Source organism: Symphalangus syndactylus, chromosome 10 (genome assembly GCF_028878055.3).
Source record: "Symphalangus syndactylus isolate Jambi chromosome 10, NHGRI_mSymSyn1-v2.1_pri, whole genome shotgun sequence".
Taxonomy (NCBI): Eukaryota; Metazoa; Chordata; class Mammalia; order Primates; family Hylobatidae; genus Symphalangus; species Symphalangus syndactylus.
The window spans coordinates 35,560,323-35,577,048 of NC_072432.2; the positions used below are offsets into that span (position 1 = coordinate 35,560,323).

At 42.6% G+C, this 16,726-nt stretch overlaps 3 protein-coding genes and 1 pseudogene across 8 annotated transcripts in view; 3 read left to right on the forward strand and 1 right to left on the reverse strand.

The window, feature by feature from the left end:
• The window catches only part of MANBA (mannosidase beta), a 113,912-nt gene that overhangs the window by 14,186 nt on the left and 83,000 nt on the right, over nucleotides 1-16,726 (forward strand). For 3 of the 6 annotated variants that reach the window (XM_055296891.2, XM_063611146.1, XM_055296896.2), the window contains exons 2-4: nucleotides 8,087-8,181; nucleotides 10,770-10,875; nucleotides 11,691-11,861. In XM_055296891.2, coding sequence (XP_055152866.2) covers nucleotides 8,087-8,181; nucleotides 10,770-10,875; nucleotides 11,691-11,861 — 372 coding nt within the window. Of the gene's footprint in view, nucleotides 1-309; nucleotides 392-5,183; nucleotides 5,237-7,213; nucleotides 7,508-8,086; nucleotides 8,182-10,196; nucleotides 10,303-10,769; nucleotides 10,876-11,690; nucleotides 11,862-16,726 lie in introns of those variants that run through there. The other 3 variants (XM_055296894.2, XM_063611145.1, XM_055296893.2) reach the window with 3 other exon arrangements.
• On the reverse strand, nucleotides 155-416 carry LOC129492058 (protein MANBAL-like). Its single transcript, XM_055296899.2, has one exon. It carries the CDS (start codon nucleotides 414-416, stop codon nucleotides 159-161), a length of 258 nt encoding a protein of 85 aa, XP_055152874.1. The 3' UTR covers nucleotides 155-158.
• Nucleotides 403-6,042, forward strand: LOC129492056 (keratin, type II cytoskeletal 8-like; annotated as a pseudogene).
• LOC129492057 (leucine-rich repeat-containing protein 37A3-like) lies at nucleotides 6,376-6,744 on the forward strand. Its single transcript, XM_055296898.2, has one exon. The coding sequence runs from the start codon at nucleotides 6,376-6,378 to the stop codon at nucleotides 6,742-6,744; it is 369 nt and encodes a 122-aa protein (XP_055152873.2).

Sequence of the window (16,726 nt, forward strand, 5' to 3'; positions counted from 1 at the left end):
GGGGACTGTCATGACTGTCTAGATCTCTGAGGTCAGAGGGCGTCACAGCCTCCTCAGACCCTGAGCCTGGGATGGAGAGGGGGAACAGGATATAGATTCCCAGGAGGGCTGTCCCCAAGGCCCTCTCCCTGCCTGTGTGGCTCCTCGGGCCTCCTCTTCTACCGCTTCTTCTTGGTCTCTTTCTTGGGCCTCTTGTTCACAGAAGAAACAGTAGCCTTGGGCTTCCTCATCACCTCAGCACTTCTGAGCTCAGACGGTTCAGCTTCCACCTCGTGGGACTTGGGAATGGGTATGATGATGGCCAGCACACAGATGAACTGGAAGATGGCTCCTAGGAAGAGTCCGTACCATAGCAGGTTCTCCAGGAAAGTGGGCTCAGGCACCTCTGGAGGTGAGAAGTCTAAGTCAGAGGCCATGGCCCAAGTCACTTGCTGCCTGAGGTCTCTTCTGACCCACCACTCTTCAGAGCCAACTGTCACGCTGCTGCCCCGCTGCCCTGGAAGAGTAGACTTTGTAGGTTCACAGCAAAATTGAACCGAAAGTACAGAGGGTTTTCACATAACCTCCTGCCTCCTTGCATGCACAGCATCCGATTCTTCAACATGCCCCACCAGAGTGGTACATTTGTTAGAATCAATGAACAGACATTGACACATCTTTATCACTCAAAGTCCACACTTTACATTAGGGTTCATTCTTGGTTGAACATGCTGTGGGTTTGGACAAATGTATAATGACTTGTATTCACCATTGCAATATTGTAAAGAATAATTTCACTGCCATAAACATTCTCTGTGCTCTGTTTATTCTTCCCTCTCCTCTGCTTAACCCATGGTAACCACTGATCCTTTCACTGTCTCCATAGTTTTTTCTTTTCCATGTCAAAAGACAAAATTACAACAAATGTAGTTAAAGAGCAAATTGTCTTTTATTTGTGATTCATGAATCAGGAAAGCATCCATTCTACAAAATACAATGAGCACTTTCATGAGGCCATGGAAGAATAGTGGGTTTTGTAAGGAACAACGAAACAGAACAGTAGGAAAAAAAAAATGATTGATTAACATCAGATTACTTCAGGTTACTTTTCTAGAAAGGGTAAAAGCAGAGAGAACCGGCCAGTGTGGTGGCTTACGCCTGTAATCTAAGCATTTTGGGAGGCCAAGGTAGGAGGATTGCTAGAGCTACGGATTTTGAGACCAGCCTTGGCAACATAGTAAGATCTCCATCTCTACAAAAAAATAAAAATAAAAAATTAGCTGGGAGTGGTGGCATACACCTGTACCCCCAGCTCCTCAGGAGGCTGAGCTGGGAGGATTGCTTGAGTCCTGAAGGTTGAGGCTGTAGTGAACCATGGTTGTGCCACTGCACTCTAGCCTGGGTGACAGAGCAGAGCAAGACCTGTTTCAAAAAAAAAAAAAAAAAAAATGCAGAGAGGACTTCCTTACTTAGGTGAACTGTAATCTCAAGTTTTCAGGAAAAACTGCCCTGTTTGCGGATCTACCTGCTTCGTTAAAGTTTCAGTTTGATTAAGTGGTACTTAGCATGAGTGACTGTTTTGGTTTGATGTGGTCTGCTGAGGCCTAGTTATAGGAGCTCAGTCAACAACAGCCTCCTATAATTTTTATTTAACATCCAGAATGCCATATAGTTGAAATCATATGTTATTTAGCTTTCTCAGATTGGCCTCTTTAAAGTAAGATAAAATTTTAAGCTATAAATTATGTTTGTGTTGAAAAAATATATCTGGGAAGATTGCCCTCTTGAACCAACTTGCAAATTCCTTCAGAGAGCTGGGAGAAAGGAAGGGGACTTGTGCCCCGCCAACCAGATCATCAGCCAGCCCCCGGGCTTAGTGTGTTGATGTGTTGTGGCTGAATTGCTCTCACACCTTCCTTCTCATGATATTTTTAACTGTATTGGACTAAGTCCACAGTGTAGAGTTATAAATAGGGCTTGGGGGAGTGACATGGTCATGCTAATAATTAGGTGCCTCTTCAAACCTGTGTCTGTAAATATGTGTTCCATGTTTGCTCATTGGAGAGGCCAAGTCCTGTGTGGGAGAAGAGCAGAAAAGGAAGTAAGTTGGCTGGGCTTGGCTCACGGCATTTAACAGAACAAAACCTTACCATTAACCAGACCTTAAAAGCCAGTTTGGTGATTACCTGTTGTTTTAAATCTCATCAGTCACTCTCTCCCCTAGTAGCTTATCAAAATATTTCTTCCAGTTTGGATCAGTTTCTGGCAGATACCTATCTTGATCTTGATACACTCCCAGTGATGTTGTAGCGCCTCTTACAGATTTGCCCTGGGCAACTGCCTAACTGGCCATTGCCAGCCTAACGTGTTCATCCGGCTCTTACCTGTGTGGAACTTAGACAGAGCTGGCTTTTCTTTCTCAACTTGGAGTTACGGTCCCTAAGGAAATAACTTGGATCTGTCCCTGACAAAGAAGGGGAATCCCATCCATGCCTGCACAATTTCCTTCTATATATTGTTTATGGATAGATGAACTGGAAAGATTTGTTTGCCGCTTTCTGTTCTGCCTCCTGTCTTGAGTCTTCCTCTGGGAGATAAAGAGTGGAAAGAGTCCAGATGCGGTGGCTCATGTCTGTAATCCCAGCACTTTGGGAGGCCAAGGCAGGCAGATCACCTGAGGTCAGGAGTTTGAGACCAGCCTGACCAACATGGTGAAAACCCATGTCTACTAAAAACACACAAAAAATTAGCCAGGTGTGGTTGTGCATGCCTGTAATCCCAGCTACTTGGGAGGCTGAGGCAGGAGAATCGCTTGAACCTGGGAGGCGGAAGTTGCAGTGAGCTGGGATTGCGCCATTACACTCCAGCCTGGGCAACAAGAGTGAAACTCCAGCTCAAAAAAAAAAAAAAAAAAAAAAGTGGAAAGAGAGTGGAGAAGAAAGACTTAAGGATTTATGAAGAGGCAGACTTGGGTCTAGACACTCAGATGGAGCAACATCTATGAACATCTAGGAGGCCAGTCATCTTGGGCAGGGGTTAGCAAACACATTCAGTAAAGAGCTAGATATTAAATATTTTAGACTTCGAGGGCCAGATGGTCTCCATCATGTCTACTCAACTCTGCCACTATAGCACGAAAGCAGCCATATGTTAATTGTAAAGGAAAGGGCATGGCTGTGCTCTAGTAAAACTTTATTTATGGGCACATGTCCATTCTCACTTAGCTTGCTAGCCACACAGAAACACGTAGTGAGCTGCATGTGGCCTGTGAGTGGCAGTTTGCTGACCTGAGGTAGGATAATATAAGAAACCTGATGTTAATAAATTTTGTAGTATCTTTGCTGCCTGTGTATTCTCTGTAGAGATCCTTTTCATGCTCACTTAGCTAAGTGAAAAATAACTGGAAATGCTACATGAATCCAATGAGTGGAAGGGAGTTGTGCTGACTTTTGGGCAGTAGAGAAGTATTCCCCCTGGAGGCCAGCTGGGATAGTGGCAGCAAAAAGCAGAGTGAGAACCACAGGGCAATGAGAGACTGCTGGCTACACACCACAGATTCAGTCTTTCATTCTCTGCCGATACCTTAGTGGTTTTGTGTTTGGTTTTAAAAGGGGAAGCCAATCTTTTTTTTTTTTTTTAATTCTTTCAGCAAGGCAATTTACTTCTGCAAAAGGGTGCCACTTGCATCAATCAAGATCGCAAGAGCACAGAGAGCAAAGGAGACCAGGGGTTTTTTATCCTTAACGCAGTCCCTATCTCTGTGCTACTCCCCCATGGGCTGGGGTTGGACTGCACAATTTGAGCTGACCCGATTGGCTACTTGTACATATTTTTTTAAATATAGAAGGGGAGGGGGACAGAGGTGGAGCGTGTGAGACATGCAGTTTCAGGGGAATATGGGGTACAGGTAACCAAGGGAACAGATGTGAGTTATTGATTACAGCTGATGGGAAGGGGGTAGGCTGTTTACGGCAAGGAAGAACAAGAAAGTTGAATTTGAGAACAAAGGATAAGGAAATTAACAAGCTAAACCCTGTAAGAGAAACTCAGAAAGACTTATTATGTCTTACATGACATTGAAGAAGCATCTGTAGGGAATCCAGAAGACGCGTTCATGAAGGTATTACAAGCCCGGAGGAAGCATAAGAGCACGAGCTGACTACTGAGCCAGAGGCGGCCTCAGACAGCAATGGCATCAACTTGTCAGGCTTTGGGAGTGAGCAGCTAGACATCAATGATGCACTAAATTATGTCTTGCCTTATTTCTCGTAGAAAAATCTGTAAGATGTAGAATCAATGTTGTTACTGTTAGGGACGAGCTGCCCCAGGAACTGGCCCCTCAGTGCAGCTGACCCTTACCCTGAATTCTCTGCAGCTGCATTCCTGAACCCTTATCTAGGTGCCACAGCAAGGTCGCCGACTTGCTACACTAAGCAAACCCTGCTTACAGCCCTCCAGGCAGCACAGGGAAGGTCACGAGAAACGTGGATAAATCTAAGTTATACCCTCTTGTAAATTCCTCTGGTCATGAGATGATATGTGGTAAAGTTAACTGACAAGACCAAGAAGCAGCTTCTCCACTCCTTCTGGGATCTCCATCTGGTTCGGCCTTCCTGCCCTCACTCCTGCCTCCACCATGTCCATCAGAGTGACCCGGAAGTCCTACAAGGTGTCCATCCCTGGGCCCCGGGCCTTCAGCAGCCACTCCTACACGAGTGGGCCCGGTGTCCACATAAGCTCCTCGAGCTTCTCCCTAGTGGGCAGCAGCAGCTTCCAAGGTTGCCTGGGTGGAGGCTATGGTGGGGCCAGTGGCGTGGGAGGCATCACCGCCATCATGGTCAACCAGAGCCTGTTAAGCCCCCTTAACCTGGAGGTGGACCCCAAAATCCAGGCTGTGTGCACCCAGGAGAAGCAGCAGATCAACACCCTCAACAACAAGTTTGCCTCCTTCATAGACAAGGTATGGTTCCTGGAGCAGCAGAACAAGATCCTGGAGACTTAAATGGAGCCTCCTGCAGCAGCAGAAGATGGCTCAGAGCAACATGGACAACATGTTCCAGAGCTACATCAACAACCTTAGGCAGCAGCTGAAGACTCTGGGCCAGGAGAAGCTGAAGCTGGAGGCGGAGCTTGGCAACATGCAGGGGCCGGTGGAGGACTTCAAGAACAAGTATGAGGATGAGATCAATAAGCGTACAGAGATGGAGAATGAATTTGTCCTCATCAAAAGGATGTGGATGAAGGTTACATGAACAAGGTAGAGCTGGAGTTTTACCTGGAAGGGCTGACTGACGAGATCAATTTCCTCAAGCAGCTGTATGAAGAGGAGATCTGGGAGCTGCTGTCCCAGATCTCGGACACATCTGTGGTGCTGTCCAAGGACAACAGCCGCTCCCTGGGCATGAACAGCATCATTGCTGAGGTCAAGGCGCCATACGAGGAGATTGCCAACTGCAGGCAGGCCAAGGCTGAGAGCATGTACCAGATCAAGTATGAGGAGCTGCAGACATTGGCTGGGAAGCACGAGAATGACCTGCAGTGTACAAAGACTGAGATTTCTGAGATGAACCGGAACATCAGCCGGCTCCAGGCTGAGACTGAGGGCCTCAAAGGCCAGAGGGCTTCCCTGGAGGCCGCCATCACAGATGTCGGCAGCACAGGGAGCTGGCTGTTAAGGATGCCAACACCAAGCTGGCCAAGCTGGAGGCCGCGCTGCAGCGGGCCAAGCAGGACATGGCGTGGCAACTGCTTGAGTACCAGGAACTGATGAACGTCAGGCTGGCCCTGGACATCGAGATAGCCACCTACAGGAAGCTGCTGGAGGGCGAGGAGAGCCAGCTGGACTCTGGGATGTAGAACATGAGTATCCATACGAAGACCACCAGTGGTTATGCAGGTGATCTGAGCTCGGCCTATGGGGGCCTCCCAAGCCCCAGCTTTGGCTCTGGCGTGGGCTCCAGCTCCTTCAGCCGCACCAGCACCACCAGGGCAGTGGTTGTGAAGAAGATCGAGACCCATGATGGGAAGCTGGTGTCCTGGTCCTCTGACGTCCTGCCCAAGTGAACAGCTGCGGCAGCCCCTCCCAGCCTGCCCCTCCTGCGGCTCTCCCAGAGAGCAGAAGAGTAGCACAGGGAACGTGAGACCCACCTGAGGCCCAGCCCTAGCTCTCAACCCACCCAGGGGGGAGTTTACTACCTGGGGACTCCCCATGCCTATGCCTTCAGCTACAAAACAATTCAATTGCTTTTTTTTTTTTTTTTTTTTGTCCAAAATAAAATGTCTGCTAGCCCTGCCAACAGCTAACCTTATAGTTACCTGTTTTTTTCAAATGTAAAAGATGGGTATTCTGAAAAAGCATACAAAGAGTCCCTCTCTTCAACCTGCATCCAAAAACTCATGAAATTGGAAACTGTCCAACAACAGGAAAACAGCCTGGCTAAGATTCAAGGTGTAAGCAAAAGCCTGCAGAGAGTGAACAGAATCCTCATGGGCCCAAGGAGCATCCAGAGAAGTCACTTCAAAGAGGTGGGCAAGCAGAGTAACAGGAGAGAACAGGGTGCCTGGGCATTTGTGGAGAACTCTGCCAAAGAAAGGCTTGGGAGTCCAGCCCCAAGGGAGCTGGAACAGCCTCACATAGAGCAGGGGCACGAGAAGTTAGCAGGAAACGCCGTCTATACCAAGCCTTCGTTCACCCAAGAGCATAAGGCAGCAGTCTCCTCTTTGCTGAAACCCTTCTATCTCCACCCTTGCAAAAGCCCTACCTGAGGTCAGAAACAGATTGAAAGACTTACCCATTTTGGTTTTAGAAAACGCAAAGTTGAGTTAAAACCAATCGCACATTCCAGAAAAGTTCTCAATAGACTTTGCTCGCAAAGAGACCTCCATTCTCTGCAGCGAAGAGCCTCATAAATGCCCCTTCACAAGGGGCTTTTTCATCTTTAGGAGACCTGAGTCTTCAGGAAAATCCTTTTCCGGAAGTATTTGCTCCATCAGAACGTTTTAAAAACACCACTGCAAGAAATGCCTTTGAACGAAACATTTTTATGGAAAACACTACTTTGCCAGAAGGCACCATCTCTGAAAACACAACCTACAACCATCCTCCTGAGGGAGATTCTGCTGGGACTGCGTTAACTTAGAGAAGACTGTGAAATACAATGGGAATACAACAACATGGGCACTGGCCTGTCTCCCAAGCCCAAAAGCTTCAATTACCCATTGCTCTTGTCCCCAGGTGATCAGTTTGAAATTCAGCTAAACCAGCAGCTACGGCCCCTCATCCCCAATAATGATGTGAGAAGACTCATTTCTCATGTTATCTGGACCTTGAAGATGGAGTGCTCTGAGACCCATGTGCAATTGGCCTGTACCAAGCTCATCTCTGGGACAGGCCTCCTGATTCATCAGTGAGCAGCAAGAAGTCAAGGTGTCCAAGGCAGAATGGGATACGGACCAATGGAAAACTGAGAACTATATCAACGAGAGCACAGAAGCCCAGAGCAAACAGAAAGAGCAGAAGTCAAGTGAGGTGAGGATCACACAGAAACATGAAACCCAGATTTTCCTCTCATTTAGCATCTGCCAGGAAAATGCCCACACAAGAGAACCTGGGACTCCCAGACCATAGTTTGTCTTGGCCATGTAACTTAGGCCATGACAGTGATCTCCCACTTTGCTCATTTAGAGAGTGAAACAGATTAGTACACAAGATAAACTGTAGGCCGGACGCGATGGCTCATGCCTGTAATCCTAGCACTTTGGGAGGCTGAGGTAGGTGGATCACTTGAGGTCAGGAGTTTGAGACCAGCTTGGTCAACATGGTGAAACTCTGTCTCCAAGGGGAAGCCAATCTTAATGTCCACCCATTTTCTTTCATAATGAAGTTGTATTATTTATATCTCAGAGAATTAATTCATTTCAGGTAATTTGTTGGAATTTTCCCTTCACATTTTTCAGTATTAATGATCTGTCCCCTCTTTATATTACTAGGCTAAAAGTTCATTAATTTTTAGGTGATAAATAGCTGTTGTTAATAATTTCTGTTTGTTTTATTAATTTATTTGTGCATATTTAACCATCTACCATAATTTTTACCTTGTATCAACAGGATTCTTACTACAGATTTAATGACCTTAACTACAGATGGGTCTCTTTGGATAACTGGACCTATAGCAAGGAATTTAAAATCCCCTTTGAAATTAGGTATGTATGTTTGTGGGTGTATTTTTATTATTATTTGAACTTTTCTTCTTTTTCTATCTAGGCAAAAATTTTGTGTTTTGTTTGTTTAGGTTACATATCTGAGAGTTAAGTAAGATGAAAGCCTTGTACTATAAAAGCGAATATGTTATTTATGTTTTGTTTTGTATATGAGGATGGTGCTACTAATCAACAGTCACCAAATTGTGTCTTAATGGGGTCATTTTTCCAGTGGTTATGCTCTATGTAGTGCTAACCAGCCATTGAGACTATGACCTTGACCTATACTATGTGGTGAAGCCAGGAGGTGAAGCACAGGTACTGTTTTCAGTAATGTTCTGTTATTATAAGCAAATATTTCCATATGAGGCAGAATGTTACCCAAAGGTACCACCACTACTGCTAAATGAAAAAAAATCCTTCTGTCCCTTTTATGTGATTTTTTTTTTTTTGGTAATTACTTACTAGTCTTTTAAAGGAGGGAAAAGGCCAGAATATTGTTATCAATATCATGGAGTTACTGCTGTGCTCCAGGCTTTTATTTACAGATAATATTTAGAATATCTTTCATAATGGTTCTATTTCACTTTGAACTCAACATATGCAGTTGAAATCAACTGGAAAATTCCCCCTTAAAACTAACTTTATATTCTAACAGCTTCATTGTTTTTCTTAATGTAACACATTTTCCAATCTATGTCTAAGGTGCTTTGGGCTTATTACATCTTTTCTTCATCTTCCTGTGTTCAGTCTGTTCTGGGTCTTGCAAATTTTTGTCTAACATTTCTCTTGGTTTGGCCCCTTCCATCTCATTTCCATCTTTCCATCTTTGCCTAGAAGAGTGCCAGGAAAGAGGCCAAAGCTGCCTAATCAAATTTCTTGCTTCGTTCTTTTATTCTCCAATCTTTTCAATTTAGAAACATTAGATTAATCATCCCAGAATATTGATTGTGCCAAGATAGGTATTCGTTCAAGAATAGCAAGTGTCTATTTTACTTGGCAAATCAAGTATAAACTTCTCACTTGTCTGTGAAAATACAGCTGAAAGATGTCTGTCCCTGTAACACTGCCCGCACCTCTCTGCCCCTCGGAGTTGTCCAGCTTTTTCCTCCTTAGCTCCCCAGCCCAAATTACACGTATGAGTCAATTACCTAAAAGTAATTCATGCTGTCAGCACTTCCTTGTTTTGGTTTTGCTCTTTGCAGGGGTAAGGGGTTCCTGCAAAGAGCAAAGAGTGTAAGGGGGGTAGAAATGCCTCTACCCAGTCATTTCTACCTAGTTTTAAAAAAAATACTTTATTGATATATAATTAACATATTGTACAATTCAGTCATTTAAAGCATATAATTCAATGGTTTTTTAGTATACTTACAGTTACAAAACCATCACCACAATCAATTTTAGAACATTTTCCTCATCCCCCTGCAAAAAGTTACACCCATTAGCAGTCATTTCCCGTTGCCCACTCCTCCTGCCCCTGAATTCTTACCCCAGCCCTAGGAACCACTAATTTACTTTCTGTCCCTCTGGATTTGCTTGTTCTGGATACCTCATATAAATGGAATCATACAATATGTGGGCCTTTGTGACCGCCTCTTTCACTTAGCATAATAATGTTTTCGAAGTTCATCCATGTTGTAGCATGTATCAGTACTTCATTCCTTTTAATTGTTGAATAGTATTTTATTGTATGAATACAACACATTTTATTTATTCTTCTCTTCATTAAGTTCTTGTTTCCATTTCGAAATCTTTTCTTATGAGATAAACTCTGATAGCACTTGTAGTTGTTCAACAATATTGCCAGCCAGCCACCAAGTGCCAACCAGATTGCAGACTCCTTAAATACAGGCACTGTTATAGTTTCCTGTAAGGCTTAGCAGAGTGCTGGGTGCATAATATTCACCTATAGATGATGGTTTTCTAACGTGTTCTCTTAGACAGTGTCAGTAAATGTAGTTTGTGAGAACATTTTATGTCTATTATGTAACTTGCTTCTCTTTTTTTTTTTTTTTGAGATGGAATCTCACGAGTGCAGTGGTGGGATGTCCGCTCACTGCAACCTCCGCCTCCTGGGTTCAAGCGATTCTCCTGCCTCAGCCTCCCTAGTAGCTCGGATTACAGGTGCCTGCCACCACGCCTGGCTAGTTTTTTGTAATTTTAGTAGAGACAGGGTTTCGCCATGTTGGCCAGGCTGGTCTCGAACTCCTGACCTCAGGTGATCCGCCTGCCTAGGCCTCCCAAAGTGCTGGGATTACAGGCATGAGCCACTGCTCCCGGCCTAACTTGGTTCTCATAATAACTTTCTGAAGTATTAACTAGAAAAAGTCAATATATTTGGAAATTATAAGTTGTGCTCTTGGTTTTATGGTGATTTATTGTTACATTATAGAGAAAGATAAGCTGGATCACTCAAAGGATGTAAGTATGTTTTAAAGCAGTACTTCTGAAAATGTCACTGGAAACTGCCTTTTAAGAATATTTTTTTTTGTGTGGAATATTTATTTCTTTAGGCCTTAAATAATAACAAAGAGACTTATCTAAGTTAATGCTTTACACATCTTGTTTTAAAAATCTTTTCTTTTTTTTAGCAAATGGCAAAAAGTAAATTTGATTCTTGAAGGAGTGGATACAGTTTCAAAAATCCTGTTCAATGAAGTCACTATTGGGGAAACAGACAATATGTTCAATAGATATGTAAGTGTATAATGACATTAGATTAAAAAAACATTTATGTGTGTTTATGTTAATTGCTTTTGTGAGTAGAGAAAAGTAAATGCATAATTGGCCATGTGACAAATACGAGCTCATTAAAGCACTGGATGATTTACTTCATTTCTCAGTTGCCACATTTGAGGAATAATGGAAACCTTACAAACCCCATGGGGTTAGTGTGGGGATTTAGTAAGCTAATTATATAAAATGTTGGCAAGTTGTTGGCACATAGAAAGTGTTCAAAACATGCCAATCCCTCCTCTGGTGATACAGTTTCATTGGACAAACGATTTTAAAATAAAATGTCATTTCCTTTCTGGAATAGTTACATTAAGAGATTATATCCTGATCTTCCTTTCCTCTCAAAGGTAGACTTTTCAAAACAAAAATAACTCATGACTTAGAAATGCATGCTGTTCATACCAGAGAGGCAGGTTGTCATGAAGTGTCTAGGAAACCCTTGGCAGTTCAAGGCCACGTATAAGTAGACAGCAGACATTTCAGAGCTAAAGTTATTTTTTGCTCTATCCATTTCCCTAAGACCATGATTTTGCCAGGAAAAATAGAAGGAGAAGCCTAGAAACTTGGACTGGGTAGGAAAATACGCTTAGTTTTAACTAAAAGTAGGCAACTAAGTGATACTACAGTATTTCAGAGAAGTGTTTCCTCTTGCAAGGAGGCTAAACCTAGATCAGCATTATATTATGCGTCTTTCATACCAAATGCCTTTATCTAAAATTTTACACACAAGACTACTTCCACATCATGGGTTTGTCTGTTTGTTCCCTGTAACTTAGAGCTTTGATATTACCAACGTGGTCAGGGACGTGAACTCCATTGAGCTGCGTTTCCAGTCAGCGGTGTTGTATGCAGCACAGCAGAGCAAAGCTCACACTCGCTACCAGGTTCCCCCAGACTGCCCTCCACTTGTGCAGAAGGGTGAATGCCATGTCAACTTTGTTCGGAAGGTAATGGTCTCTCAAACAGGTCGGGTTTTATTTTTGAAGATGGGATGTGCTGGCATATGAAATGCTTATTTGAAGACTCCTATGGCAATTCAGAAGTTAGGAATCTCTTTCCTGATCCCTTAGTGGGGTTTGAAAATTTGAAATAAGAACCAAAAGATTGTTTGAAATATTGTGGAGCATCTTTATCTTTTTCTAAGTTTTCTTCCTGAAGCGTGTTCAGAACTTAGGTAACAGAAAAAGAAAGGAAAAGAAAAATATGTGGCTGATAATGGAACTTTACAAATTATTTTCATAACATTTAAGTTTATCAAACTTTTCACCAGATTGTGAAAATGTATTAGTGATTCTTGCTTCTAGGAAGCCCTCCGCCAATATTAGTATATTTGATGATATGTTCTTGCATCTTACTGTCAGGTTCTCATAAAATCTAACAAAAAGATAACAAAGTCCACAAAAGTAATTATTTTTCTTAGAATCTGATTCCAGTCTAGAGGACTTGGATCTATTTTACTACATGATTGAATCAGTTTTCTATGTGACATTTGGTTTTTTTAATGTTTATTTCATTTTACTTCATACTTAAAAAATTTTAGTTGTATAAACCATACATAAAATTTATCACTTTAATAATTTTTAAGTGTACAGTTTAGTAGTGTTAAGTATATTTACATTGTTAAGTAACCACAGAACTTTCTTATCTTGCAAAACTGAAACTCTATACTCATTACCCATTATATTATATTATACCCATTATTGTTTAAACAACAGTTCTCCATTTCCTTCTCTCTAGCCCCTTGCAACCACCATTCTACTCTTTTCTCTTTTTTTTTTTTTTTTTTTCAGACTGGGTCGCCCTCTGTCACCCAGGCTGGAGTACAGTGGTGCGATCACAACTCACCGCAGCCTCCACCTCCTGGGCTCAAGCGATGCTCCCACCCAGGTCTCTTGAGTAGCTAGGACTACAGGCGAACGCCACCATGGCCAGATAATTTTTGTATTTTTTTTGTAGAGACAGGATTTTGCCGTGTTGCCCAGGCTGGTCTCTTAACTCTAAGGCTCAAGCAATCTGCCCACTTTGGCCTCCCAAAGTGCCGACATTACAGGTGTGAGCCACCATGCCTGGCCCATTCTACTCTTTTCTATGTGTTTGATTCCTCTAGAAATCTAAGTGGAATCATACAGTATTTGTTTTTTTGTGACTGACTTATTTCACTTAGCATAATTTTCTCATGATTCATCCATGTTGTAGCATGTGTCAGAATTTCTTTACTTTTTAAGGCTGAGTAACATACCATTCCGTGCATATACCACATTTTGTTTATCCATTCATCCATTGACAGACATTTAGGTTGCTTCCACCTTTTGGCTATTGCTGCTATGAACATGGGTGTACAAATATCTCTGCATGACCCTTCTTTCAGTTCTTTTGGATATATTCCCAGAAATGATATGGTTGGATCATATGGTCATTCTCTTTTTAATTTTTTGAGGGATTGAATTTATTATTTATTTATCTATTTGAGATGGAGTCTTGCTCTGTTGCCCAAGCTGGAGTGCAGTGGCAAGATCTTGGTTCACTGCAACCTCCATCTCCCGTGTTAAAACAATTCTCTTGCCTCAGCCCCCCGAGTAGCTGGGATTCCAGGCATGCACCACCACACTTGACTAATTTTTTGATTTTTAGTAGAGACGGAGTTTTGCCATGTTGGCCAGGCTCCTCTTGAACTCCTGACCTCAGGTGATCCACCCGCCTCGGCTTCCCAAAGTGTTGGGATTACAGGCGTGAGCCATGAAATTTAGTTTTAACAACAAATGTAATGATTAGGCTCGTTGTAAAGATACTAAACATATTTTCCCGATACTCTTTAGGTAGAACTGTTACATTAGCTAATATGTTCTGATTAAATTAAGTGGCTCTCTTTCAGCTGGATGGATTTAATATTAAATTATGTTTCCTTAATATAAGTACTAGGGTTAAAATTATACCTCCTCCTGTTTGATTCAACCTACCCAAACTTGTGTCAATGACCCATTAACCATATGTTCAAACTACTGTAATAACAGCCTTAGAGTATTGCTTTGACAATTTTCAATAGTCAAGTATTCCATGGAATATTTGTATACTTATAATTCTGGATAAGATTTATCTTTTGATTCTTTTGCCTTTGGCTTCCAATGACACAGTGGTTTAAATGCTAGAGGTTGTACTTTTTCCCTCTCCCCGTCCTTTTTTTTTTTTTTTTGAGATGGAATCTCACTCTGTTGCCCAGGCTGGAGTGCAGTGGCGTGACCTTGGCTCACTGCAACCTCTGCCTCCCAGGTTCATGTGATTGTCCTGCCTCAGCCTCCCGAGTAGCTGCGATTACAGGCGCCTGCCACCATGCCTGGCTAATTTTTGTATTTTTTTTTTTTTTTTTGAGACGGAGTCTTGCTCTGTTGCCCAGGCTGGAGTGCAGTGGCATGATCTCAGCTCACTGCAAGCTCTGCCTCCTGGGTTCACACCATTCTCTCGCCTCTGCCTCCCGATAGCTGGGACTACAGGTGCCCACCACCATGCCCCGCTAATTTTTGTATTTTTAGTAGAGATGGGGTTTCACCATGTTGGTCAGGCTGGTCACCAACTCCTGACCTCAGGTGATCCACCCACCTTGGCCTCCCAAAGTGCTGAGATTATAGGTGTGAGCTACTGTGCTGGCTTCCCCTTCCATTTTTAACCTTTATCAAAACTGAAACTATCCTGGATCCTAATGTGAAAAGTTACTTTTCAAGTCAACAATAAAGACAATATAAATGTTATACGTATATCCATATGCTATTTTCCCTCCACCCTCTATTCAATTTGTGGCATTTAAAATGTACTCTCAAGTTATCCAGATAGAACATAGCCCTTTGTCACTAACATCAGGAATCAGACCCAGTTTTCTGCTATCACAATGTTTTGGACACTAACCTCTGGGCAGACTTCCAGAACAATTGCAAGTTGCATCTAGGTGTTTCTGACTAGATTGACATGGTCCAGTGGGAAGACACCTGAGTTGAAGACCAAGTCAAGAGTGTTGGGTCTGAATTCTGGCTTTGTGAATATAGAATAACTTGAGGCATGCCCATCATTTGTACATGGAGCTAATCCCTGATATGAGGATATAGTGAAATAACAATGTAAATGCACTTTGCGTGTTGTAAAGTGCTATACAACCATTCAAAAAGTAGAGTGGTGATATCTATTTTGGAGGCCTACTACTATAATTACAAGTAATGAACAAGATGCTCAGCTTAGGTTATATGAAGTTAGTGGGGTCTTTAATCTCTTAATCCTGTTATCTTCATAAACTGAGACTGTATGTCACCTCAGGGCCACTATTGTATAAATTGATTGTAGAACATGTGCGTTTGAACAATATGAAATCTGATTGTAAAACGTGTGTTTGAACAATATGAAATCAGTGCACCCTGAAAAAGAACAGAATAACAGTGATTTTCAGGGAACAAGGGAAGATAACCATAAGGTTTGACTGCCTGTGGGGTCAGGCAGAATAGAGCCATATTTTTCTTCTTGCAGAAAGCCTATAAATGGATGTGCTAGTAGGAGAAATATCGCTGAATTCTTTTCCCAGCAAGGAGTAACCCTGGGGAAAGAATGCATTCCTGGGGGTAGGTCTATAGATGGCCACTCTGAGAGTGTCTGTCTTATGCGGTAAGCAGAGACATATACGCTGATATAGGACTGAAATATACCCTGGTCTCCTGCAGTACCCTCAGGCTTACTAGGATTGGGAAATTCCAGCCTGGTAAATTCTAGTCAGACTGATTCTCTGCTCTCGAACCCTGTTTCCTGTTAAGATGTTTATCAAGACAATGTGTGCACAGCGGGACATAGACCCTCATCAGTAATTCTAATTTTGCCTTGCCTTGTGATCTTTATTGCCCTTTGAAGCATGTGATCTTTGTGACTTACTCCCTGTTCGTACACCCCCTCCCCTTTTAAAATCCGTAATAAAAACTTGCTAGTTTTGGGGCTCGGGGTCGTCATCACGGTCCTACCAATATGTGATGTCATCCCCAGAGGCCCAGCTGTAAAATTTCTCTCTTGGTACTCTTTCTCTTTATTTCTCAGACTGGCCGACACTTAGCGAAAATAGAAAAGAACCTATGTTGAAATATTGGGGGCTGGTTCCCCCGATACTCTCTTTCACTAGTTCTTTGAACCTCTGCTTTCTCTGTAGCAACCAAAGTCCCCTCTTGTCTCTGCTTCCTTTTCTGTCCAGAATGGATAGTGGGACTCATCACTTCAGCTACTCTCTTACCAATGTTTGATGCCATCTTCCTTGTTTTCCATTTACATCTCTGGCCATTCCTTATAAGTCTCTTTATCCACATCCTTCTTCTCCTAAAAGTTATATTATAAGGCCTTTCTCTGTTCTAGATTCTTTTCTCATTTTATACCCTCTCTAGGCTATCTCATTTTTCATTTCTTCCATAACAAATCTCTTTGCCATTGTCTCCTTATATTGTGCCTTCAGCCCAACTTTTCTTCAATTCCAGACCTTACATTCAGATGCGTATTTAGCATCATCACTTGTCTGATTCACAGGGACCTAAAGCTCAGTATGCTCCACACTGCGTTTGTGATTTAAATCCTTCTCCCAGGGTTCTGTCTCTTGCTGAATGGAATGCTATCCACAACAGGTGCTCAAGCCAGAAACTTGAGTTTTTCTTGACACCTTTATCTCCTTTTTCTCTCTTCCAATCAATTGCTTAGTCCTCTTGATGATGTGAATAGTACCTCTTCAATAGCTCTTCAGTCTGTTCACATTTCATTTCTGCTACTATGTCTTGAGTTCAGTCATGCCTTGCATGAAATATTG

Coding starts and splice junctions, on each gene's coding strand:
- LOC129492058 (XM_055296899.2), bottom strand. CDS start 416: ATGGCCTCTGACTTAGACTTCTCACCTCCAGAGGTGCCTGAGCCCACT.
- LOC129492057 (XM_055296898.2), top strand. CDS start 6,376: ATGAAATTGGAAACTGTCCAACAACAGGAAAACAGCCTGGCTAAGATT.